Here is a 26,078-nt window from a genome sequence, read left to right as displayed (position 1 = left end):
TTGGCAGATGGAATACAATACTGGAAAGTGTGAGGTTATGCACTTTGGCAGGAAAAATCGTAGAGCAAGTTATTATCTTAATGGCAAGAAACTGGAAAGTACTGAAGTACAAAGGGATCTGGGGGTCCTGGTGCACGAAACTCAAAAGGTTAGTATGCAGGTGCAGCAAGTGACTAAGAAGGCCAATGGAATGTTGGCTTTCATTGCTAGGGGGATAGAATATAAAAATAGGGAGGTATTGCTTCAGTTGTACAATGTATTGGTGAGACCGCACCTGGAACACTGCATACAGTTTTGGTGTCCATACTTAAGAAAGGACATACTTGCTCTCGAGTCAGTACAAAGAAGGTTCATTCGGTTAATCCCGGGGATGAGGGGATGGACATATGAGGAGAGGTTGAGTAGATTGGGACTCTACTCATTGGAGTTCAGAAGAATGAGAGGCGATCTTATTGAAACATATAAGATTGTGAAAGGGTTGGATCGGGTGGATGCAGGGAAGATGTTCCCGATGATGGGTGAAACTAGAACCAGGGGGCATAGTCTTAGAATAAGGGGCTGCTCTTTCAAAACTGAGATGAGGAGGAACTACTTCACTCAGAGGGTGGTTGGTCCATGGAATATGCTGCCCCAAAAAGCTGTAGAAGCTACATCATTACATAAATTTAAAAGAGAAATAGACAGTTTCCTAGAAGTAAAGGGAATTAAGGGTTACGGGGAGCGGGCAGGAATTTGGACATGAGTCTAGGTTCGGATCGGTCATGGCCCTGAGGGTAGCGGAGCGGGCCCAGGGGCTGTGTAGCCTGATCCTGCTCCTATTTCGTGTGTCTAATTCTGTTAGATTCAGGAGATGGTTCTGTGATAGTGGATTGGCGTTTAGGACCAGATCAGCCATGATCTTATTGAATGGCGGAGCAGGCTCGAGGGGCCGATTGGCCTACTCCTGCTCCTATTTCTTATGTTCTTATGATATGTCAGACAGGGTCAGGGGTCGTTCCTGCAGCCGCGGCGACACCACTTAAAGGACAGGTGTCGGGCGGCAAATTTTTATTTTGGCCGACTGCAAGCACCTGCCCCCTTCTCCTTTCTCCTTCGGGGTGTCAGCCGTGATCGCTCAGCCCGGCGCTCCTCTTGATCCGACACCGCACTCCCCGGTGGTCCAGCAGGGCCCCGGTGTGCGCAGTGCTAGGCTCCTCCCCTTTAATCAGGGAGGGAGGTCTGCTATGACGCGGTGCTATGTGCCGACGGGCGTGGCGCTGTTACACGAAGCACCATGAAATTCACTGGTAGCGCCTCAAGAGGGAGGGGAGCACTTCCAGTAGCACCCCGCCTCCTGCTTGGGGCGCTACCACTGAATTTAATGCGCAGGGGCGCTAACTTTTTTAGGGGGCTAAAATTAGCCCCGGAAACGTTAGCAACCCAAAGGGGGCGCCACCGAATTTCCCCCTAAGAGTCTAAATGGGCTGGAGGAGCAGAGGGATCCAGGGACACAGATAAACAAATCACTAAAAGTAGCAACACAGGTTAATAAGGCCATAAAAAAAAAAGCACTGGGGTACATTCCTAAAGGAGCCTTCTGTTCCGTGCCTAGGAGCTCTGAACCATGGCAGAGTGTGGCTGGGATACGTTTCTCACACGCCTCGAGATTAACCTGCACGGCAACTTTGCTGTCAGTGAAGAGAGACAAGAAAGACCAAGTGCCGTTTGCCCCTCTCAGTGTGGCCCTGAAGAACTGTGTCCAGGCTGGAGTTCTGCTCCCGCCGTACGATCCTCCCCCAGATTGTCCTTTCTGAGCTCCAGCCAGGTGATGCTAAACACTCAGGTGGGAAAGACAAAGATCTACAACAATGTGTTTAAAACAAAGTTGATTTATTTGACATCTATCCAGAATATTAATAACTCCGGGAAATGGGCTGGAATTTATCAGCAGAAACAATCCCCAACTGTCAGAATGAACATGGTTCAGTCCTGGATGTGATTAACAGCAGCAACAACAACAGAATCCAACCCCTGCAGTCACTTGTGAACTCGCTGGTGTCTCAGCAGGTTGGATGACTGAGTGAATCCCTTCCCACACTCAGAGCAGGTGAACGGCCTCTCCCTAGTGTGAACTCGCTGGTGTCTCAGCAGGTTGGATGACTGAGTGAATCCCTTCCCACACATGGAGCAGGTGAACGGCCTCTCCCCAGTGTGAGTGCGCTGGTGGACAGTGAGCGCAGATGACTGCCTGAACTGAGTCCCGCAGTGATGGCACCTGAACGGCATCTCCCCAGTGTGAATGCGCTGGTGTACAATGAGCTCAGATGACCACCTGAACCCAGTCCCGCAGTGAGAGCAGGTGAACGGTCTCTCCCCAGTGTGAACACGTTGATGGTGTATCAGTTCCCCGGAACCTTTATAGCACTTCCCACAGTCCGAGCAGTTAAAAGGTCTCTCCTCAGTGTGAACTCGCTGGTGATTCAGCAGGGTGGATGAATCAGTGAATCCCTTCCCACACTCGGAGCAGGTGAACGGCCTCTCCCCGGTGTGAACACGCTGGTGTGTCAGCAAGTTGGATGAATTAGTGAATCCCTTCCCACACTCGGAGCAGGTGAACGGCCTCTCCCCGGTGTGAACACGCTGGTGTGTCAGCAAGTTGGATGGATTAGTGAATCCCTTCCCACACTCGGAGCAGGTGAACGGCCTCTCCCCGGTGTGAACACGCTGGTGTGTCAGCAGGTTGGATGAATTAGTGAATCCCTTCCCACACTCGGAGCAGGTGAACGGCCTCTCCCCGGTGTGAACACGCTGGTGTGTCAGCAAGTTGGATGAATTAGTGAATCCCTTCCCACACTCGGAGCAGGTAAACGGCCTCTCCCCAGTGTGAACTCGCTGGTGTATCAGCAGGTTGGATGAATTAGTGAATCCCTTCCCACACTCAGAGCAGGTGAACGGCCTCTCCCCGGTGTGAATGCGCTTGTGTCTCGATAGGCCAGAGGGTTGGCTGAAGCTTCGTCCACACACAGAACACGTGTACGGTTTCTCCCCACTGTGAACGGTGCTTTTTGCTTCCATGTTCAGAGGCCGGTGATATTCAGATCCGATGAGTCGACTGACTCTGTCAGATCTTGAAGTGATGTTTGGTTTGAGCTTACCATCTGTAAGTCCTCCCCTTTCAGTGCCCTGTAAAATTAATTTAAAACAGGGAGCGTGAGAGACAACCCACAAAGGCAGGTTGTGAAATTGAGCTCAGTGAATCTGGTCATTTGGTGGGCCGGCACTAGAAAAAAGTGACCATGAAAGCTGCTGGATTGTCACAAAAACCCAACTGATTCACTAATGTCCTTCAGGGAAGGGAATCCACCACCTGGTCTGGGCCTACACAAGACTCTGGCCTCTATGGGAGGAGAGAGAGAGAGAGGTGGGAGTGGGAGGGGGGAGGGGGCGAAGGAAAGGAACTTTATACATCTGCAACTCGACCAGAACTTTGATAGAACCTCCAAAACCCGCAACCTCCACCGCCTAGAAGGACAAGGGCAGCTGTTGTATGGGAGAACCATCATATCCAAGTTCCCCTCCAAGTCACACATCATCCTGACTCAGATATATTCATAGTTACTGGGTCATAATCCTGGAACTCCTTACCGAACAACATTGTGGGAATACCTTCACCACACGGACTGCAGTAGTTCAAGAAGGCGACTCACCACCCCCTTCTCAACGGGAAACTGGGGATTGGCAATATTTGCTGCTCTTGCGAGCTACGCCCACATCCCAAGAATGAATTAAAACAAATCTGTAGATGTAAACTGGATTAAAAGCCTGTACAGAAATACTTGTTCCTAAAACAATACTCTTTTACATTGTAGGGACAGTGTCTGTTTAACAACCTAATCTCCCCTAGAATCCACCTCCCTTGACAGTCTCACATTGGAAATTGTTGGGTCCTCCTGGGCTCAGAAGTACTGGGGGTTAAACCCAGCAGCTTCTCCTATATCTCCACTCCAGCTCAAACTGAAGCATAGAAACATACAAACATAGAAACATAGAAGATAGGAGCAGGAGTAGGCCATTCGGCCCCTCTAGCCTGCTCCGCCATTCAATGCGATCATGCTGATCATCAAAATTCAGTACCCGGTCCCTGTTTTCTCCCCATACCCCTTGATCTCTTTAGCCTTAAGAAATATATCCAACTCCTTCTTGAATATATTTAATGTATTGGCCTCTACTGCCTTCTGTGGTAGAGAATTCCACAGGTTCACCACTCTCTGGGTGAAGAAATTCCTCCTAATTTCTGTCCTAAATGGCTTACCCCGTATCCTTAGACTGTGACCCCTGGTTCTGGACTCCCCGACCATCGGGAACATCCTTCCTGCATCTAGTCTGTCCAGTCCTGTCAGAATTTCATAAGTTTCAATGAGATCCCCTCTCATTCTTCTAAACTCCAGTGAGTACAAGCCCAATCGTCCCAATCTCTCCTCATACGTCATTCCTGCCATCCCAGGTATCAGTCTGGTGAATCTTTGTTGAACTCCCTCCCCGGCAAGAACATCCTTCCTCAGATAAGGCGACCAAAACTGCACACAATACTCACGATGTGGTCTCACCAAGGCTCTGTACAACTGCAGCAAGAAATCCTTGTTCCTGTACTCAAACCCCCTCACTACGAAGGCCAACATACCATTTGCCTTCTTAACCGCCTGCTGCACCTGCATGCTTACCTTCAGCGACTGGTGCAAAAGGACACCTAGGTCTCGTTGCACTTCCCCTTCTCACAATCTACTGCGATTCAGATAATAATCTGCCTTCCTGTTTTTGCCACCAAAGTGGATAACCTCGCATTTATCCACATTATACTGCATCTGCCATGCTTCTGCCTAATCACCCAACCTGTCCAAATTATACCGGAGTTTTTCGGCATCCTCCTCACACACGCCCACCCTGCTTTGTGTTGTCTGCAAACTTGGAGATGTTACATCTAGTTCCCTCGTCCAGATCATTTATATATATTGTGAATAGCTGGGGTCCTCGGACCGATCCCTGTGGTACCCCACTAGTCACTGCCTGCCACTCGGAAAAAGACCCGTTTATTCCAACTCTTTGCTTCCTGTCTGCCAACCAGTTCTCTATCCAAGTCAGTACCTTGCCCCCAATCCCATGTGCCTTAACTTTACACGCTAATCTCTTCTACGGTACCTTATCGAAAGCCTTCTGAAAGTCCAAATACACCACATCCACTGGTTCTCCCTTATCTATTCTACCAGTTACAATCTCAAAAAATTGCAGTAGATTAGTCAAGCATGATTTACCTTTTGTAAATCCATGTTGACTTTGACCGATCCTGTCACTGTTTTCCAAGTGCTCTGCTATTACATCTTTTATAATGGACTCTAGCATTTTCCCCACTACCGATATAATTCCACGTTTTCTCTCTACCACCTTTTTTGAATAGTGGGGTAATATTAGCAACCCTCCAACCCATAGGAACTGTTCCAGAGTCTATCGAATTTTGGAAGATGACCAGCAATGCATCTACTATTTCTAGGGCTACTTCCTTAAGTACCCTAGGATGTCGATTATCAGGCCCTGGGGATTTATCGGCCTTCAATCCCGTCAATTTCCCCTAACACCATTTCCCTACAAATACTGATTTCTTTCAGTTCCTCCCTCTCATCAGACCCTATGTTCCCCGACATCTCTGGAAGGTTATTTGTGTCCTCCTTTGTGAAGACAGAACCAAAGAATGTATTTAATTGGCCTGTCATTTCTTTGTTCCCCATTGTAAATTCCCCTGATTCTGACTGCAAGGGACCTATGCTTGACTTCACCAATCTTTTTCTCTTCACATATCTACAGTTAGTTTTTATCTTCCCTGAAAGCTTACTCTCATACTCTATTTTCCCCCTCTTAATTAATCCCTTTGTCCTGCTTTGCTGAATCCTAAACTGCTCCCAATCCTCAGGTTTACTACTTTTTCTGGCCAATTTATATGTCCTCTCCTCGGATCTTATGCTATCCCTAATTTCCCTTGTTAGCCACGGTTGAGTCACCTTTTTTGTTTTATTTTTATGCCAAACAGGGATGAACAAATTCTGTAGTTCATCAATGCAATCTTTGAATGTTTGCCATTGCCTATCCACCATCAAGCCTTTGAGTAACATTCCCCAAGCAATCCTACCCAACTCGCGCCTCATACCATCGTAGTTTCCTTTATTTAAATTCAGGACCCTAGTCTCTGAGTCAACTACTTCACTCTCCATCTTAATGAAAAATTCTATCATATTATGATCGCTCTGACCCAAGGGGCCTCGCACAACAAGATTGCTAATTAATTATTTCTCATTACATAATACCCAGTCTACGATGGCCTGATCTCTAGTTGGTTCCTCGACATATTGGTCCAGGAAACCATCCCGTAAACACTCCAGGAATTCCTCCTCCAGAGGATGGTTACTAATTTGTTTAGCCCAATCTATATGTAGATTAAAGTCACCCATGATAACTGCTGTGCCCTTATTGCACGCATCTCTAATTTCCCATTTAATGCCATCCCCAACCTCTGCATTACTGTTTGGAGGTCTGTATAACACTCCCACTAACGTTTTCTGCCCCTTGGTATTTCTCAGCTCTACCCATACAGATTCCACATCATCAGAGCTAATATCCTTCCTTTCAATTGTGTTAATCTCCTCTTTAAAAAGCAATGCTACCCCACCTCCTTTTCCTTTTTGCCTATCTTTCTTGAATATTGAATACCCCTGGATGTTGAGTTCCCAGCCTTGGTCACCCTGGATCCATGTTTCCGGAATCCCAATCATATCATATCCGTTTACATCTATTTGCGCAACTAATTCATCCACCTTATTACGAATGCTCTTTGCATTAAGACACAAGGCCTTCAGGCTTGTCTTTTTAACACTCTTACACCTTTTAGAATTATTATTTACTGTGGCTATGTTTGATTTAAACCCATGATTTCTCTGACTGCCACTTTTGTTTTTCTCCTTCCTGTCTTTTGCTTCTATCCTTGTTTCCCTTTCCTCTGTCTCCCTGCTCAGGTTCCCAACCCCCTGCCATTTTAGTTTAAACCTTCCCCCAGAGCACTAGCAAACACTCCCCCTCGGACATCAGTCCCGGTCCTGCCCAGGTGCAAACCGTCCGGTTTGTACTAGCCCCACCTCCCCCAGAACTGGTTCCAATGTCCCAGGAATTTGAATCCCTCCCCCTTGCACCATTCCTCTAGCCACGTAGTCATCTGAAATATCCTTCTATTTCTACTCTGACTAGCACGTGGCACTGGTAGCAATCCTGAGATTACAACCTTGGAGGTCCTATTTTTTTATTTACCTCCTAACTCCATTTATTCAGCTTTTAGGACCTCATCCCATTTTTCTACCTATACCGTTGGTACCTATATGCACCACGACAATTGGCTGTTCACCCTCCCCTTCCAAAATGTTCTGCAGCCGCTCTGAGACATCCTTAACCCTTGCACCAGGAAGGCAACATACCATCCTGGAGTCACGTTTGCGGCCGCAGAAACGCCTATCTATTCCGCTTACAATAGAATCAATTCAATTCAATTCAAATCGCTCTGTTGACATGATAAGGTACATCTTATGTTGCCAAAGCATCAAAATACATTCATGGTTGAACACATAAACGCAGTTCTATTCATACAGTGTATAAACAGGTATATCCCTGAGTGTATAAATATACATTCGCATTATTTATATATACTCTTTTCTTAGGTTTACTGGTTGTCCCTCTGTTCATGGCAAGCTGTAACCTAGTGTGCCACCAGTGCTACACAGCTTCTCTCCTCCCCCAGTAGGTATGGGAGTTTTTGGTCGTCATTCAGATTTCTGAATTCAGGGCATATTTGTGAGAATTTTTGGTAGAAATTCTCCCTGATGCCCTGATATTTTCCACAGGCTGTGAGGAAGTGCATCTCTGTCTCCACTACTCCCTGACTGCAGTGAGAGCATATCCTGTCCTCTCTTGGCAGCCTGGTCTGCCTGTGTCTGCCTTTTTCGATCGCTTATTACTATCGCTCTCCCACTCTTTTTCCTCCCATCCTGTGCAGCAGAACCACCCACGGTGCCAGGAAATTGTCTGCTGCTGCCTTCCACTGATAAGCCATCTTCCGCAACAATATCCAAAGTGGTATATCTGTTTGAGAGGGGGATGCCCACTGTAATGAAATCTGTTTGTTCTTGCCTGTATTTGTTTTGCACTCATGTATATTACCCTCCCCCACACGGTGTATGGTTTCACTTCCTCTTTCCTGACTAACCTGTATGGCTCATTCCTGCGAGCCAGTCAGTGTGTTGAGATGTTAGCTCTGATCTTAGTGATTAAAAGCCAACTTGTTAAAGTCTATAACTTCTAGTTTTGTGGTTATTGAAGGCACATCACCCACAGGGGACCCCTGCACTACCTGCCTGCACCTGCTACTCTGCCTGGTGGTCATCCATTCTCTTCCTGCCTGTGCAGCCTTTACCTGTGCTGTGACCAACTCCCTAAACGTGCTATCCACGATGTCCTCAGCATCGCGAATTCTCCAGTATGTATCCACTCACAGCTCCAGCGCCGCAATGCGGTCTGTCAGTAGCTGCAGCTGGATACACTTCCCGCACACATGGTTATCAGGGACACAGGAATCGTCACAAGAATTACAGACACCCTATAAACTCCGCCGCCTCGCTCTTTATATCACCGCCGCCGCTCCTCACAGGTCCACTGCTGTGGGGCCAACCTGCTCCACCACCTCACTTTATATCACTGCCGCCGCTCCTCACAGGTCCGCCGCCACCGCCACTGTGGGGCCTACCTGTGCCTCGGATTATAGATACATAGAAGATAGGAGCAGGAGTTGGCCATTCGGACCCTCGAATACCTGAAGGAAAGAAATTTGCAGGGTTACAGGGAAAGGGCGGGGAGTGGGACTCCCTGAAGTGGTCTTGTAGAGAGCCGGCATGGCTCAACAGGCCGAATGGCCTCCTTCTGTGCTGTAACCATTCTATGATTCTATAAAATATTAGAAAGTTTGTTCCACAGAAGCACCAGGTTTATCTGCTTTTATTGATGAATTTAAAAAGTCTCTATTAAAACCTGAGCCAGTGTGTTGTGAGCCAAAGAGCCTTGTGTCCAATGAGGGGAATAAAGGCCCACAGCCTCCCCTGGCCCCGGGCCCTGAACAAGGGACTGGAGAAACTCGCTGCCCTGCGGATCAGGCAATCAGCCAGCGCTAGTCCCGCCCCTCGGGCTCTCCGATTGGTTGGAGGACCCGCCACTGGCTCGCTCCTCCAGCCCCGCCACTGGCTCGCTCCTCCAGCCCCGCCCCGCTCGCTCCCTATTGGTCGGAAGCTCCCGTCAATCAGGCCGCGGGCCCGGGTCACGTGTCCCCGAGGAGATCACGTGCTCCGTCCAACTGACGCCGCTCGGTCTGGGGCCTCGCGGTCTCTCAGGTTTTTCTATTTCTCTTTATTCTCTCCCGATCCCCCCCTCCCCCCCCCAACCCACGCGATTCTCCGCCCAATCGGAGCAGAGAAAACTCACTTTGCGTCACCGATTGCGACTCTGGAACCGACATCAAGGCCTTTCCCCGGAATGCCCCGCGCCAACTCCGTCCGGCAGGATCCGAGTGCGCAGGCGCAGCTCCGAGTGTGGGGGGGTGTTTGGTGTCCTCTGGGCATGCACAGTTATTACCCTTGGTGACCGGGAGGGGTCGCTGTACCGGACTCGGCCCAAACCGTCGCTCCGTGTGCGCATGCGCGGACTCTCGGCTGTCAATCAATCAACTAACTGCCAGAAGAGGTCGCTGGTGAGAACAGTGAAGAAAGAAAGACTTGCATTTCTATAGCGCCTTTCACCACCACCGGACGCCCCAAAGTGCTTTACAGCCAGTGAAGTATTTTTGAAGTGTAGTCACTGTTGTAATGTAGGAAACGCGGCAGCCAATTAGCGCACAGCAGGCTCCCACAAACAGCAATGTGATAATGACCAGATATTCTATCATTTTGTTACATTGATTGAGGGATAAACATTGACTAGGACACCGGGGATAATTTCCCTGCTCTTTCCCACATTACAACAGTGACTACACTCCAAAAGTACTTCATTGGTTGTAAAGCACTTCAAGACGTCTGGTGGTCATGAAAGGCACTATATAAATGCAAGCCTTTCTTTCTTGAAATAGTGCCATAGGATCATTGACGTCCACCTGCGAGAGCAGACGGGGCCTCAGTTTAACGTCTCATCAGAAAGACGCCACCTCCGACAGTGCCGCACTCCCTCAGTACTGCACTGCAGTGCCAGCGTAGATTTTTGTGCTCAAATCTCTGGAGTGGGACTTGAACCCACAACTTTCTGACTCAGAGGCGAGAGTGCTACCACCTGAGCCACAGCTGACACTAAAGAAGAAGCAGTTCTGACGAAAGGTCATCGACCTGAAACGTTAACTGTTTCTCTCTCCACAGATGCTGCCTGACCTGCTGAGTTTTTCAGCATTTTCTGTTTTTATTAAAGAAACGAGGGAGTGATTGCTGATGGGAAGAATGTTGGGTTGTCCTGCGCATGCGCACCTCCCTGGCGGCTGAGGCGAAACACCGACTCGCCCCCACCTGAGCCGCGCACGCATCCCAGATGTTGCGGCTCCGCATGCGTGCCTGATGTTCCAACCGTGGGGTTTTGTGCGCTGAGCATGCGCATTGCGGACCGATTGGGACGGGCGATTGTGGAGCAGGAGGGAGAGCACGGGGGCCATGAGCACATGCGCGGGACACAGAGTCAACAGAGCGCTTTCTGCAGTGCCGGGGGCTTGTGGGTGTTACAGCCGCCATTACTGCTGATCCTTTCAACCAACCTGTGCAGCAGCTGGGGCCTGAAAATCAGCTTCACTGCCCCTAGGTTCGGAAAGGGGAAAATTAAACAACAGTTTGCCTCTGATCCTTTTCTGAACTCGATTTACAGGGTTATAGAAGTGGAGCAGTTACAGGCGGGAAGCTCAGACCAAACATCACGTCAAAATCTGACAGAGTCACTCGATTCATCAGGACCTGAATATCATCGGCCTTTGCACATGGAAGGAGAAAGCAGCGATGACAAACCGCACGTGTTCAGCGTGTAGACACGGATTCAGCCAATCGCCTGACCTGGTGGGACACATGCACCGTCATACTGGGGAGAAACTGGGTAAAGGCGGGGGCAGTGGGAAGGAAGTCAGTTCCCCGTCTGCATTGGAAGTTCAACGGCGCAGTCACACCAGGGACAGTCCATTCACCTGCTCCGTGTGTGGAAAGGGATTTGTTTATTCTTCCCACCTGCAAACACACCAGCGAGTTCACACTGGGGAGAGACCATTTCAATGTCCTGACTGTGGGAAGAGCTTTAAAAGCCCCAGGCATCTGAAGCGACACCAGCTTGTTCACACTGATGAGAGGCCGTTTACAGGTTCTGACTGTGGGAAGAGCTTTAAAAGCCCCGGGATCTGAAGGGACACCAGTGCCCCCACACTGTGGAGAGGCCATTCACCTGCTCCGTGTGTGGGAAGGAATTCTTGCAGTCCTCCACCCTGCTGACACACCAGCTTGTTCACCCTGATGAAAGGCCATTTAAATGTTCTCACTGTGGGAAGAGCTTTAAAATCCCCGAGGAGCTCAAGCAACACCAGTGAGTTCACACTGGGGAGAGGCTGTTCACCTGCTTCGTGTGTGGGAAGGGATTCACTCAGTCATCCACCCTGCAGACACACCAGCTTGTTCACACTGACGAGAGACCCTTTAAATGTTCTGACTGTGGGAAGAGCTTTAAAAGCTCCTTGGAGCTGAAGAGACACCAACACCTACACACTAGGGAGATGCCAGTCACCTGCTCCGTGTGAGGGAAGGGATTCGCTCAGCCCTCCAACCTGCTGATACACCAGCGAGTTCACACTGACGAGAGACCCTTTAAATGTTCTGACTGTGGGAAAAGCTCTAAAAGCCCTGGGGAGCTGAAGAGACTCCGGCTCCTACATGCTGGGGAGAGGCCGTTCACCTGATCCGTGTGTGGGAAGGGATTCGCTCGGTCCTCCAACCTGCTGGCCCATCAGCGAGTTCACACTGGAGAGAACCCCTTTAAATGTTCTGGCTGTGGGAAAAGCTTTAAAAGCTCCAGGGAGCTGAAGAGACATTGGCTCCTATACACTGGTGAGAGGCCGTTCACCTGCTCCGTGTGTGGGAAGGGATTCACTCAGTCATCCCACCTGCTGATACACCAGCGAGTTCACACTGACGAGAGACCCTTTAAATGTTCTGACTGTGGGAAGAGCTTTAAAATCTCGAAGAGCCTTAAGAGACACCAGCGTGTTCACACTGATCATCGAATCTAACAGCACAGAAGGAGGTGATTCGGCCCATCGTGTCTGTGCCGGCTCTTTGAAAGAGCTGTCCAATTTAGTCCCACACCCCAGCTTTATCCCCAAACTCTGCAAACTAGTCCTCTTCAAGGACATGTCCAATTACTGTTTGAAAGTTCCTGTGGAACCTGATTCCAGCATCCTTTCAGATGGTGCGTTCCAGATCTTAACAACCCTCTGTGTGAAAACAATTCTCCTCATTTCCCTCTAGTTCTTTTCGCAACTATTTTAAATCTGTGACCTTTGGTTACCGACCCACTTGCCAGAGTGAACAGTTTCTCCCTACTTGCTCGATCAAAACCCCTCATCATTTTGAACACCTCTATTAGGTCTCCTCTAAACCTTCTCTGCTCTAAGGGGAACAATCCCAGCTTCTCCAATCTCTCCACATAACTGAAGTCCCTCATCCCTGGTACCATCCTGGTCAACCTCCTCTGTATCCTCTCCAAGGCCTTGACATCCTTCCTAAAGTGTGGTGCCCAGAACTGTACACAATACTCCAGCTGAGGCCAAAACCCTGCAGCTGTACAATACCCTGGTTAGACCACACCTGGAGCACTGTGAGCAGTTCTGGGCACCACACATTAGGAAGGATATATTGGCCTTGGAGGGAGTGCAGCGTAGGTTTACCAGAATGATGCCCGGACTTCAAGGGTTAAGTTATGAGGAGGGATTACACAAATTAGGGTTGTATTCCCTGGAATTTAGAAGGTTAATGTGTGATCTGATTGAAGTTTTCAGGATATTAAGGGGAACAGAGGGTAGATAGAGAGAAACTATTTCCGCTGGTTGGGGATTCTCGGACTGGGGGCATCATCTAAAAATTAGAGCCAGACCTTGCAGGAGTGAAATTAGGAAACACTTCTACACACAAAGGGTGGTAAGTTTGGAACTCTCTTCTGCAAACGACAATTGAGGCGATATCAATTGTTAATTTTCAATCTGAGATTGATAGGTTTTTGTTACCCAAAGGTATTAAGAGATATGGGCCAAAGGCGGGTGTATGGAGTTAGATCGCAGATCAGCCATGATCACATTGAATGGCAGAACAGGCTCGAGGGACTGAATGGCCTCCTCCTGTCCTATGTTCCTAACTAGTGATTTGTAAAGGTTTAGTGTAACTTCCATGTTTTTGTATTCAATGGCCCTATTTACAAAGCCAAGTGCCCCATACGCTTTCTGAATCGCCTCACCAACTTGCCGTGGCACTTTCAAAGATTTGTGAATATGGACCCCCAGGTCCCTCTGCTCTTGCACCCCCTCAAAATAGTCCCATTTAGATTATACGGCCTCTCCCTGTTGTTCCTCCCAAAGTGCATCACTTCACACTTATCCTCATTTAATTTCATCTGCCTTGTGTCTGCTCATTTCACAGTCTGTCTCTGTCCTCCTGAAGTCTGCTACTACTATGCTCACTATTTACTACGTTGCCAAGTTTTGTATCATCTGTAAACTTCAAAATTGTACACCTATACCCAATCCAGGTCAGTTATATATAACAAGAAAAGCAATGGTCCTGCATATTTCCCTCCAGTCAGAAAAACATCCCTCAGCACTGCTCACTGTCTCCTATCCCTCAGCCAATTATATACCCAAATTACCATCATCCCTTTAATTTCCTGTGCTTCTATTATCCGAATAAGTCTCTTATGTGGTACTTTGTCAAATGCCTTTAGAAAGTCCATGTATACAACATTTGCTGCACTACCTTCATCAGCCCTCAGTTACTTCATCAAAGAACTCAATCAGGTTAGTCAGACACGATTTACTTTTAACAAATCCATACTGGCTGCCCCTTATTAACCCATGCTTCTCCAAGTGAGAATTAATTTTGACCTTGACAATGGTCTCTCGTCTTTCACCCACCACTGACATTAGACTGATTGTCCTGTAGTTACCAGGTTTATCCCTCTCCCCTTTTTTAAACAGGGTGTAACATTTGCAATCCTCCAGTCTTCTGGCACCCCTCCCATATATCTGAGGGAGATTGAAAGATTGTGGTCGGAGCTTCTGCTATCTCCACCCTAGCTTCCCTCAACAACCTAGGATGCATCCCATCCGGACCGGGTGACTTGTTAACTTTGAGTGATGACAACCTATTTAGCACCTGCTTTCTATCCATTTTTATCCAATTTCTCTACTCCCCCCTCCTCTACTGCGACATGAACTTCATCCTCTTCTTTTGTGGAGACAGATGCTAAGTGCTCATTCAATACCTCAGCCATGCCCTCTGCCTCCGTATGATGTGCTTCTATTTGGTCCCTAATCGGCCCCACCATTCATTTAACTATCCTTTTACTTTTCATATGTTTATAGAAGATTTTTGTGTTCTCTTTTATGTTACCCGCTAATCTTTTCTCATATTGTCTTTGCCCTTAAATCCTGTTTCAATTTCCCCCGCACTCTCTGTATTCTCCTGGTTTTTGACTGTATTCTGTACCTGACATTTGTCGTAAACCTCCTTTCTCTGTTTTATTCTAAACTCGATATCCTTTGTCATCGGGAGCTCTAGCTTTGGATGCCCATCTTTCCTCCTTATGGGAATATGCTTGGTTTGTACCCGAACTATCTCAGCCTTGAAGGCCTGCCATTGGTCATTCACTGTTTTCCTGGACAATCTTTGTTTCCAGTCCACCTGTGCTCGATCCCTTCTCAAATCACTGAAATTGGCTCTCTTCCAGCTGGGTATTTTCACCATTGATTCTTCTTTGTCCCTTTCCATAACTACTTTAAACCCAATGATATTGTGATCACTGTTAACCAGATCCCTCCTGTCCCAGAACTGATGAGAGACCCTTTAAATGTTCTGACTGTGCAAAGAGGTTTCAGAGTTCATCCAACCTGCTGAGTCACCAGCAAGTTCACACAGATCTTCAAAAAAAGGAAGATGTTTTAGAAAGGCTGGCGGCACTAAAAGTTCACAGCCATCTCAGAGTAGTGTCACTTTAATTACAATCTCGCGGAACAAGAAGAATTGCTGTCCCTTTAACTACCACAAATCCCTGTGTGGAGGAGAGGGGGAGATACAGTCTGTCCCAGTAACTGTCACAGAACAGAATTAACGACCCTGTCCCATAAGGGCTTGAACCTCCCCCACTCCCTGCTTTTCCTCAAGTGTCTCATCCTTAAAATTCTCAGCCTTGTTTTCAAATCCCTCCGTGGCCTCACCCCTCCCTATCTCTGTAATCTCTTCCAGCCTCTACAACCTGCCCCCCCGCCGAGATATTTGCGCTTCTCTAATTCTGCCCTCTTGAGCATCCCCGATTTTAATCGCTCCACCATTGGTGGCCGTGCCTTCAGCTGCCTGGGCCCTAAGCTCTGGAATTCCCTCCCTAAACCTCTCCATCTCTCTACCTCTCTCTCCTTCTTTAAGATGCTCTTTGACCAAGCTTTTGGTCATCTGCCCTAATATCTCCTTATGTGGCTCGGTGTCAAATTTTGTTTTATAACGCTCCTGTGAAGAGCCTTGGGATGTTTTACTACATTAAAGGTGCTTTATAAAGACAAGTGGTTGCTGTTTCCTGAAACTAATAATAAATTCCCCAGAGGGAAAAAAACTTGTACTTTTACTCCCAAATATTAGAAAGTTTGTTCCACAGAAGCACGGGGTTTATCTGCTTTTATGGATGAAATTAAAAGGTCTCTATTAGAATCTGAGCCAGTGTGTTGTGAGCCAAAGAGCCTTGTGTCCAATGAGGGGAATAAAGGCCCACAGCCTCCCCTGGCCCCGGGCCCTGAGCAAGGGACTGGAGAAACTCGCTGCCCTGCGGATCAGACAATCAGCCGGCACTAGTCCTGCCCCTCGGGCTCCCCGATTGGTTGGAGGACCCGCCGCCGGCTCGCTCCTCCAGCCCCACCCCGCTTGCTCCCTATTGGTCGGAAGCTCACATCACTCAGGCAGTGGGCTCGGGTCACGTGTCCCTCACCGACTTTACAAAGAAAGCCCCGCGCGGTCGCCGTGCAGAGCTGCAGGTCAGCGGGAGCGGGTTCGGGAGGTTAATAAACTGCGGTTAGGCCACGCCTCAGGGTTTATAAAGTTGGAGAATGGTCTCAGGCCCGAATGAGATCCAGAGGCCGAATGTGTTCCGCCGGAGGGCAGCGGTGAGGCTTTTTCTCGGTGACAGGCCCGGGTTACGCGCCGCCATCTTGGTGAAGGAAAGACAGACCGGTTCTACCTGCAGCAGGGCGCATGCGTGGCCATCTTTGTACAGGAACAGAGAGTGGGCAGGGCTTCAGGGTCCCAGTGACTCATTGATTCTCACTCTGCACACAGCAGGTGGAGAACTGAAGATTTCAGAGTACCAGTGACCAGAACAGACAATCATTGACTCATTGATTCTCACTCTGCACACAGCGGGTGTAGAACTGAACCCAACCAGAGTAGAGGGAGGGGGAAAACTGGGAGTGGAGAAAAGAAATGTTGGAGATGGTGCGATGGGTTTGGATTTCAGCACAGGGAGGAGGGACAGTGTGTGGGACGGGGATTTACAGCTTTGCGGTTAAAATGTGTTATTTTGGTCATATTTCTAGATTTGCCATTTTCTGCCCACAGGGCAATCACAGTGCACTGACCAACACCTCAGCTTGTCAGAATAGGGCAGGTGGAACCGAGCCAGAGGCAGCTCTGGGACTTCATCTTCTGAGCATTGGGTTAGGAAAGAAGAATTCCATTGTTTATTGGGCCTTGGCGAGCACTGCCCTCCCTCCCACAATGTTAATATGTTGATGCATCTGTCTATTTATATACTAGGAGTGTTTTAATTGCTTTCACAGCAAAATGCATTTATTATTAAACCTCCACAGAAACAACTGTGGTAACAATTGAATAAAACTCAGAGAGTTGTCGGGAGCTGGAACGCTCGACCTGAAAAGGTCATGAGCTGATTCCATCAATGATTTTAAAAGGGAGTTGGGCGGGTACTTGAGGATGAGGATCTTACAGGGTTACAGACAACAAGCAGGGATGTGGGACTAAGCACGAGTGCTCTTTCTAAGAGACAGCACAGGCACGATGGGCCGAATGGCCTCCTTCGTGCTGTACTTTTCAATGATTCTATGAAAACTAACAGAACCAAACAAAGAAATGATCTTCCTTGGTTATTGATCATTTCACTCAATTTCAACAGGGTTCTCTATACACCAACAACAACTTACCTTTATATAGAGCTTTTAAAACATCTCAAGGCACTTTACAGTAGGGTAATAAGACAACAATCGACACACATACTTTGTTTGTGGTCCAGTGCACTGACACAAAGTTCCTTCACAACTGTAACAATTTTATTGCGGTTGCTGTGAAGGCTGCGCTCGCTCTGCTCGTACACCTGGTCTCCAAAGGAGGCAAAACAGGACTAATGCTGCCGAGCTCAGCTCTTTTTGATCAAAAAATATCAACTGTTTTGCCTCGCCAGGAAATGCACAAAAGAGGCAGCAGTGCTGATTGCCTGCCCAGGAAAGTCCTTTTGAGATTAAACTCCTTCACCCAGAGGGTGCTGAGAATGTGGAACTTGCTGCCACAGGGAGTAGTTGAGGCGAAGAGCATGGATGTATTTAAGGGGAAGCTGGATAAACACATGGGAGAAAGGAATAGAAGGAGATGCTGATAGGGTGAGATGAAGAGAGATGGGAGGAGGCTCGTGTGGAGCATAAACACCACATGGACCAGTTGGGCCGATTGGCCTGTTTCTGTGCTGTACAATCTGTGTAATTCTATGTACTAAGAGAGGAGAGAATGTTCCATAGAAACTAGAATTATCTGTTCCGGGTTTTAATCCTGAACTTACAGTGATGTCTTTTGTAAACTGCTTTTACAGGGAATATCATCGGCCTTTGAATGTGGAAGGAGAAATGTTTGCCTGTTCTGTCTGTGGGAAAAGATTTCAAAGATCGGTGTGACTGGAAAAGCACCGAGACACACACACCCGAGTGAGAGTGTTCCAGTGCACTGACTGTGGAAAGAGCTTTAACCAGTTACACAGTCTGAAAAAACATCACACCGTTCAAAGTGGGGAGAAACCGTACATGTGTTGTGTGTGTGGATGAGGCTTCAACCAATTGTCCAACCTGGAGAGACACAAGGACACCCACACCACGGAGAAACTGTGGGAATGTGGGGACTGTGGGAAGGGATTTAGCTCCCCATCCCGGCTGGAAACTGATTGATGCAGTCACACCGGGGAGAGGCCGTTCACCTACTCCAAGTGTGGGAAGGGATTTAGTCAGTCATCCCACCTTCTGACACACCAGCGACTTCACACTGAGGAGAGACCATTCAGTTGCTCTCACTGTGAGAAGAGGTTCAGGCAGTCATCTCACCTCATTGAGCACCAGTGCATTCACACTGGGGAGAGACCGTTCACCTGCCCTGTGTGTGAGAAGGGATTCTCTAATTCATCCACCCTGCTGAGACACCAGCGCATTCACACTGGGGAGAGGCCATTCACCTGCTCCGTGTGTGAGAAGGGATTCACTAATTCCTCTGACCTTCTGAGACACCAGCGCATTCACACTGGGGAGAGGCCGTTCACCTGCCCTGTGTGTGAGAAGGGATTCACTAATTCATCCACCCTGCTGATACACCAGCACATTCACACTGCAGCGAGGCCATTCACCTGCCCCATGTGTGAGAAGGGATACACTAATTCCTCTGACCTTCTGAGACACCAGCGCATTCACACTGGGGTGAGGCCGTTCACCTGCTCCGTGTGTCGGAAGAGATTCACTCAGTCATCCAACCTGCTGACACACCAGCGAGTTGACACCGGGGAGAGGCCGTTCACCTGCTCAGTGTGTGAGAAGGGATTCAATCTGTCCTTGAACCTGCTGAGACACCAGCAAGTTCACAAGTGACTGCAGAGGTTCGATTCTGCTGTTATTGCTGCTGTTAATCACATCCAGGACTGAACCATATTCATTCTGACAGTTGGGGTTTGTTTCTGCTGATGTTAATAACCCCTATAACTGGGCTGGCTTTTAATATTCTGGATATATAGTTGATTGAGTTGTCGGGGCTGCAGTATCCCTTTAAGTACTGCTGTCTGATCTTTCCCCTTAATTTCTGATGAGTGTTCCTGAAATATTTTACAATAAAATTATGAACTTTTACTTCAATCGTATATTAATCTTTGCTATAAAATCTACAATTCATTGTCTGAAAGATTCCATTGATTATCATCTCCAATTAGAAAGTGCTGATTAATCCTCACTGACAATTCTTACTGACTTGCACATTACACAAAGTGGCACCTCCATTATCCACCAGAAAGAAGGGGAATAGGAATTGGTGGAGAATCGAGAGTCCCCAAATGTTGCCCCTCCCGTCTGGTACAGCAATCCCCTCAGCACGGGAATGGAGACAAGTCCAGTTATAGTGACGGGATGAGTTAAAGGTATTTACTCAGACGGGCAGAAGCTGGGACCACTGTTGTTCACCATTTATATGAATGATTTGCACTTGGGAATCAGAAGTACAATTTCAAAATTTGCTGATGACACTAAATTGGGGGGTGTAGTTAATACTGAGGAAGACTGCGATAGCATCCTTGTAGAATTATTCAGTTGTGTTCAGTAAATAACACCATTTTTTAATTTGCTTTGACTGATCACATCACTATAGTTATGTGAAAAACAGAAATCATTAAAAGCTCCCAATTTCAAAATTGTTAGATTCAAACTCAACTTCTTCCAAGTACAATCTAACATTTCAAAGATTGTAATGGATGTAAGTGAGATATTAGGACTGTTGTCTAACACAATCCAAACACAAGTGACACACAGACAGATGGGCAGGTGTAGCTTCACAGCGAATCCTTTCAAGCCTCACTAAAAAGTGGGAGACTGGCAATCCATTGTTCACTAATGGAGTTGGGATCTTTGTAAATTAAGAAATGGAAATGTGTCAAAGAATTGATTAACAGAGTGGGGCATCATCTTCCTTTGCTTTCTATTTCTGACACCAGGCAACAGAAAAAGGTCATTACAACACGACAGACAGACTCTTCAGGTGTGAGACATCAGACTTCAGAACAACACGTCTGCCAGCTCTGGCCACAAACCCCAGTACAGTCAACCTTTCAGCAGCTGCAGCCCTGATTAAATAACTAGTAGTTTAACATGTCTAGTAGAGCTTTTGTATCAAAATAGAAGAAATGTATTTGTGACACACACACAATTGATTGTGAGGACCGATTATCGCCTCTTGATGCCTTCCGTGTCCAGCGGTCGAGGAAGGTATCAAGTGAACCGGTGGACACCACCTGCTCCCTCTCCAGGGCCACCCGGGCAGGGACAAGACCACGGGAGAGAGGCAGGCAGCCAGAGTGACACCCCATGGGCCCTGCCCATCCTGGGACTACAAATTGCTGTTTTCGCCAGGCCCAAGAGCAGGGCCAGGAGAAGATCCTCCCACTTTCCCACCCCCCTCCGCACCGGGCGGCCAAAGATTAGGAGCGTGGGGCTAAAGTGTAACCAAGAGTTGAGGAGCAGCCCCTTCAGGGAACTACACAGGGGCTGTAACCTCTCACACTGAATATATACACGGCCCGTGGACTCCTCCAGGCCCCAGAAACCACATCTGGCCTTGGAGTCTGGAAAGGAGTTTAAACTGTTGCACACGACAGCTCCCTGCAACAGTCTCCACCCCAGATCCCCAATGATGCCGGGAAGGACCCCCGCATAGAGAGCTCTCCATTGGGGACCCCTGCCTCCACCAGACAGCAAGCTTACCTGACTGACATTGGGCAATAAACTAAATTAATCAATAAATGACACAGAAACCCGAGTCCCCGGGTCCTCAGCCCTGGTGTGAAGTACGCTGACCACCAATCTTCCGTTACTAACTCGCACCTCCGGCCCCGCCCAGTCTGGTTTAATTGCTAAATGTTTTCTAACTCGGGTTCAGGCCTGTCATTCTACGGGAAACTTCCAAGGCCTCATTTATTGATGTGTCCCACCCGAGCGGCTGTTAATGGCTTTAATAAACTGGCAGCAAGATTTTATTAAAGGTGGAAAGAGGTGAAAAATGCAACTAGCGATGCCTCAAAACTCGCGGACAGAGAAATCCACTTCATCAGCGTCCCTGCCACAGGACTCAATATCCACCCCCTCCACCACTGGTACACTGTGTCTGCAGTATGTATGGTCTACAAGATGACCACGGTCAGGCCGTGTGGAGTCAAGGGCCAGGCAGCAGAATGGATGGAATGATCGCTACAAACTTCCCTTAACTCCAACCCTCTGATTTCTGTTTTGTAGCCATCTTTCCATCCATTCTGCTGCCGGGCCCTTCACTGCACACAGCCTGACCTGGGTCATCTTGTAGATCTTACATACGGTTTATGGATAGCAAGCTGATCACAAAACAGAAAACAGAGAGTAGGGGTTGGGAGTAGCTACTCAGACTGGCAAAAGTTGGGAAGTGGTGTTCCACAGGGATCGGTGCTGGGATCACTGTTGTTCATAAACGATTTGGACTTGGGAATCAGAAGAACAATTTCAAAATTTGTCGATGACACCAAATTGGGAGGTAGAGTTAATACTGAGGAAGACAAAATGCAAGATATTAATAAATTTCAGAATGGACGTGTAATTGGCAAATGAATTTCACTGTAGATCAGTGTGAGGTGGTGTGTTAATGAATTTCACTGTAGATCAGTGTGAGAGGGTGTGTTTTGGTGGGAAGAATAAGGAGGCCACTCACTATTTGGACAAGGGGGTGAAATTGGGTTGCTTTGTGCCTTCTGTGATATTCAGCGGGAGGTTAGCGGTGGCGGTAGACGGTAGCGCCCCTGCGGCACTGCACCGCCGGCAGTGACGTCATCGCCATGCGCAGCACCCCAGCTGCAACCTTGGGTTGCGACCCCTGACCTATCGGCAGACGATATGTCCAACAGGGTCAGGGGTTGTTCCTGCAGCCGCGGCGGCACCACTTAAAGAGCAGGTGTCAGGCGGCAACTTTTTATTTTGGCCGACTGCCAGCACTTGCCCCCTTCCCCTTTCTTCTTTGGGGTGTCAGCCGCGATCGCTCAGCCCGGCGCTCCTCTTGATCCGACACCCCACTCCCCGGTGGTCCAGCAGGGCTCCGGTGTGCGCAGTGCTAGGCTCCTCCCCGTTAATCAGGGAGGGAGGTCTGCTATGACACGGTGCTATGTGCCGACGGGCGTGGCACTGTTACATGAAGTGCCGGGAAATTCACTGGTAGCGCCTCAAGAGGGAGGGGAGTGATTCCATTAGCACCCCGCCTCCTGCTTGGGGCGCTACCACTGAATTTAATGCACAGGGCGCTAACTTTTTCGGGGGGCTAAAATTAGCCCCTGTGATGTTAGCGACCCAAAGGGGGCACCACCGAATTTCCCCCTAAGAGTCTAAATGGGCTGGAGGAGCAGAGGGATCCAGGGACACAGATACACAAATCACTAAAAGTAGCAACACAGGTTAATAAGGCCATTAAAAAAAAGCACTGGGGTACATTCCTAAAGGAGCCTTCTGTTCCTTGCCTAGGAGCTCTGAACCATGGCAGAGAGCGGCTGGGACACGTTTCTCACACGCCTCGAGATTAACCCTCATGGGGAATTTGCTGTCAGTGAAGAGAGAGAAGAAAGTCCAAAGTGCCGTTTGCCCCTCTCAGTGTGGCCCTGAAGGACTGTGTCCAGGCTGGAGTTTTGTTCCCGCCGTACGATCCTCCCCCAGATTGTCCTTTCTGAGCTCCAGCCAGGTGATGCTAAACACTCAGGTGGGAAAGACAAAAATCTACAACAATGTGTTTAAAACAAAGTTGATTTATTGGACATATATCCAGAATATTAAACTCCAGCCCAGTTACAGGGGTTATTAACATCAGCAGAAACAATCCCCACCTGTCAAAATGAACATGGTTCAGTCCTGGATGTGATTAACAGCAGCAACAGCAGAATCCAACCCCTGCAGTCACTTGTGACCTTGCTGGTGTGTCAGCAGGTTGGATAAACGAGTGAATCCCTTCCCACACACGGAGCAGGTGAACGGCCTCTCCCCAATGTGAGTGCGCTGGTGTGTCAGCAGGGTGGATGACACAATGAATCCCTTCCCACACACGGAGCAGGTGAACGGTCTCTCCCTAGTGTGAGTGCACTGGTGTCTCAGCAGGGTGGATGACTGAGCGAATCCCTTCCCACACACGGAGCAGGTGAACGGCTTCTCCCCAGTGTGAACACGTTGATGGCATATCAGTTGCCCGGAACTTTTAAAGCACTTCCCACAGTCCGAGCATTTAAAAGGTCTCTCCCCAGTGTGAACTCGCTGGTGTATCAGCAGGTGGGATGACAGAGTGAATCCCTTCCCACACTCAGAGCAGGTGAACTGCCTCTCCCCAGTGTGAACTCGCTTGTGTGTCAGCAGGGTGGATGACTGAGTGAATCCCTTCCCACACACGGAGCAGGTGAATGGCCTCTCCCCAGTGTGAACTCGCTGGTGATTCAGCAGGTTGGATGACTGAGTGAATCTCTTCCCACACTCAGAGCAGGTGAATGGCCTCTCCCCAGTGTGAGTGCGCTGGTGTACAGTGAGCCCAGATAATCCCCTGAACCCAGTCCCGCAGTGAGAGCACCTGAACGGTCTCTCGTCAGTATGAACACATTGATGGCGTATCAGTTCCCCGGAACTTTTAAAGCCCTTCCCACAGTCCGAGCATTTAAAAGGACGCTCCCCAGTGTGAACTCGCTGGTGTATCAGCAGGTGGGATGACTGAGCGAATCCCTTCCCACACACGGAGCAGGTGAACGGCCTCTCCCCACTGTGAGTGTGCTGGTGTACAGTGAGGTGAGATGACTGCCTAAACCCAGTCCCGCAGTGCGAGCACCTGAACGGTCTCTCATCAGTGTGAACACGTTGATGGCGTATCAGTTCCCCGGAACTTTTAAAGCACTTCCCACAGTCCGAGCATTTAAAAGGACGCTCCCCAGTGTGAACTCGCTGGTGTATCAGCAGGATGGATGACTGAGTGAATCCCTTCCCACACTCAGAGCAGGTGAACGGCCTCTCCCTGGTGTGAACGGTGCTTTTTGCTTCCATATTCAAAGGCCGATGATATTCAGTTCCTGATGAATCGAGTGACTGTCAGATCTTGACGTGATGTGTGGTTTGAGTTTCCCGTCTGCAAATCCTCCCCTTCTAATACCCTGTAAAATGAATTTAAAACAGGGAGCGTGAGAGAGAACCCACTAAAGAGGCAGGTTGTGAAATTGAGCTCAATGAATCTGGTTATTTGTGGGGCCGGCACTAGAAAAAAGTGACCATGAAAGCTGCCGGATTGTCATAAAATCCGACTGGTTCACTAATGTCCCTCAGTGAAGGGAATCTGCCACCTGGTCTGGGCCTCTATGGGAGAGAGAGAGAGAGAGAGAGAGAGAGAGAGGTGGGAGGGGGCGAAGGAGATGGACTTTATACATCTGCAACTCGACCAGAACTTTGACAGAACCTCCAAAACCCGCAACCTCCAGCACCTAGAAGGACAAAGGCAGAAGGTGCATGGGAGCACCATCACCTCCAAGTTCTCCCAGTCACACACCATCCTGACTTGGATATATATCGCCGTTGCTACATCATCACTGGGTGAAAATCCTGGAACTCCTTACACAACAGCATTGTGGGAGTACCTTCACCACACGGACTGCAGCGGTTCAAGAAGGCGGCCCACCATCACCTTCTCAACAGGAACATGGGGATTGGCAACATATTCTGGTCTTGCGAGCGACGCCCACATCCCAAGAATGAATTAAAACAAATCTGCAGATGTAAACTGGATTAAAAGCCTCTACAGAAATACTTATTCCTAAAACAATACTCTTTTACATTGTAGGGACAGTGTCTGTGTAACAACCTAATCTCCCCAGAATCCCCCTCCTTTGACAGTCTCACATTGGAAATTGTTGGGTCCTCCTGGACTCAGAAGTACTGGGGATTAAACCCAGCAGCTTCTCCTCCATCTCCACTCCAGCTCAAACAGAAGCAACAAAAAGACCTACACAGGCGGCCAGGGACCGACTTCCGTCAGCCTGCAATAAAACTCTTCCCCACAGCTGCTAATGGTGGCCGCAGCACCCACAATTCACCGCGCCCCAGAAACCACTCTATTCAACGCGCTGATTTACCCGCTGAGAGTGCGCATGCTCCCCGGGGCCGCGGGCCATTCTGGGAGCCTGGCTCCTGTCCTTTGTCCCGAGTCTGACATGGTGGAACCGGCTGAAGAAACCGGGAAGCGGCGGCTCGGATGGGGGAGGCGCTGCACCCTGGGTTTCCTGGTGCCAGGGCCCTGGTCGCACGTCCGCTGGGCCTGACCGCTCTGATTCTGATTGAGGTTCTTGATGAGGTAACAGAGAGGGTTAATGAGGGCAATGCGGTTAACGTGGTGTACATGGATTTCCAAAAGGCGTTCGACAAGTGCCACATAATAGGCTTGCCAGCAAAGTTGAAGCCCATGGAATAAAAGGGACAGTGGCAGCATGGATACGGAATTGGCAAAGTGACAGGAAACAGAGTAGTGGTGAACGGTTGTTTTTCAGACTGGAGGAAGGTATCCAGTGGTGTTCCCCAGGGGTCGGTACTAGGACCACTGCTTTTCTTGAGAGATATATATATATATATATATATATATTATATCTATCTGCTATCTATCTTCTATCTTCTTCTTCTATAATATATAAAAGGATACATCTGTCTGTCTGTC

The 26,078-nt window shown here is 48.6% G+C and overlaps 1 protein-coding gene across 2 annotated transcripts in view; it reads right to left on the bottom strand.

The window, feature by feature from the left end:
• Positions 1 to 26,078, bottom strand: part of LOC147091961 (uncharacterized) — a 102,210-nt gene that overhangs the window by 71,023 nt on the left and 5,109 nt on the right. Inside the window, exons 2-3 of one of the 2 annotated variants that reach the window (XM_085976953.1) lie at positions 23,487 to 24,531; positions 1,851 to 3,040 (exon numbers count right to left, since the gene is read on the bottom strand). The exons of the other annotated variant lie outside the window; for it this stretch is intronic. Of the exons in view, the coding sequence (XP_085833079.1) occupies positions 2,017 to 3,040; positions 23,487 to 24,424 (1,962 nt within the window). The 5' untranslated portion in view covers positions 24,425 to 24,531 and the 3' untranslated portion in view covers positions 1,851 to 2,016. Of the gene's footprint in view, positions 1 to 1,850; positions 3,041 to 23,486; positions 24,532 to 26,078 lie in introns of those variants that run through there. 2 annotated transcript variants of the gene reach the window in all.

The sequence above is a fragment of the Somniosus microcephalus genome, unplaced genomic scaffold, assembly GCF_052327205.1.
Source record: "Somniosus microcephalus isolate GS21.2 unplaced genomic scaffold, FLI_Smic_1.0 unresolved_chr3, whole genome shotgun sequence".
NCBI lineage: Eukaryota > Metazoa > Chordata > Chondrichthyes > Squaliformes > Somniosidae > Somniosus > Somniosus microcephalus.
This window is presented reverse-complemented; position numbering and strand designations above follow the sequence as displayed.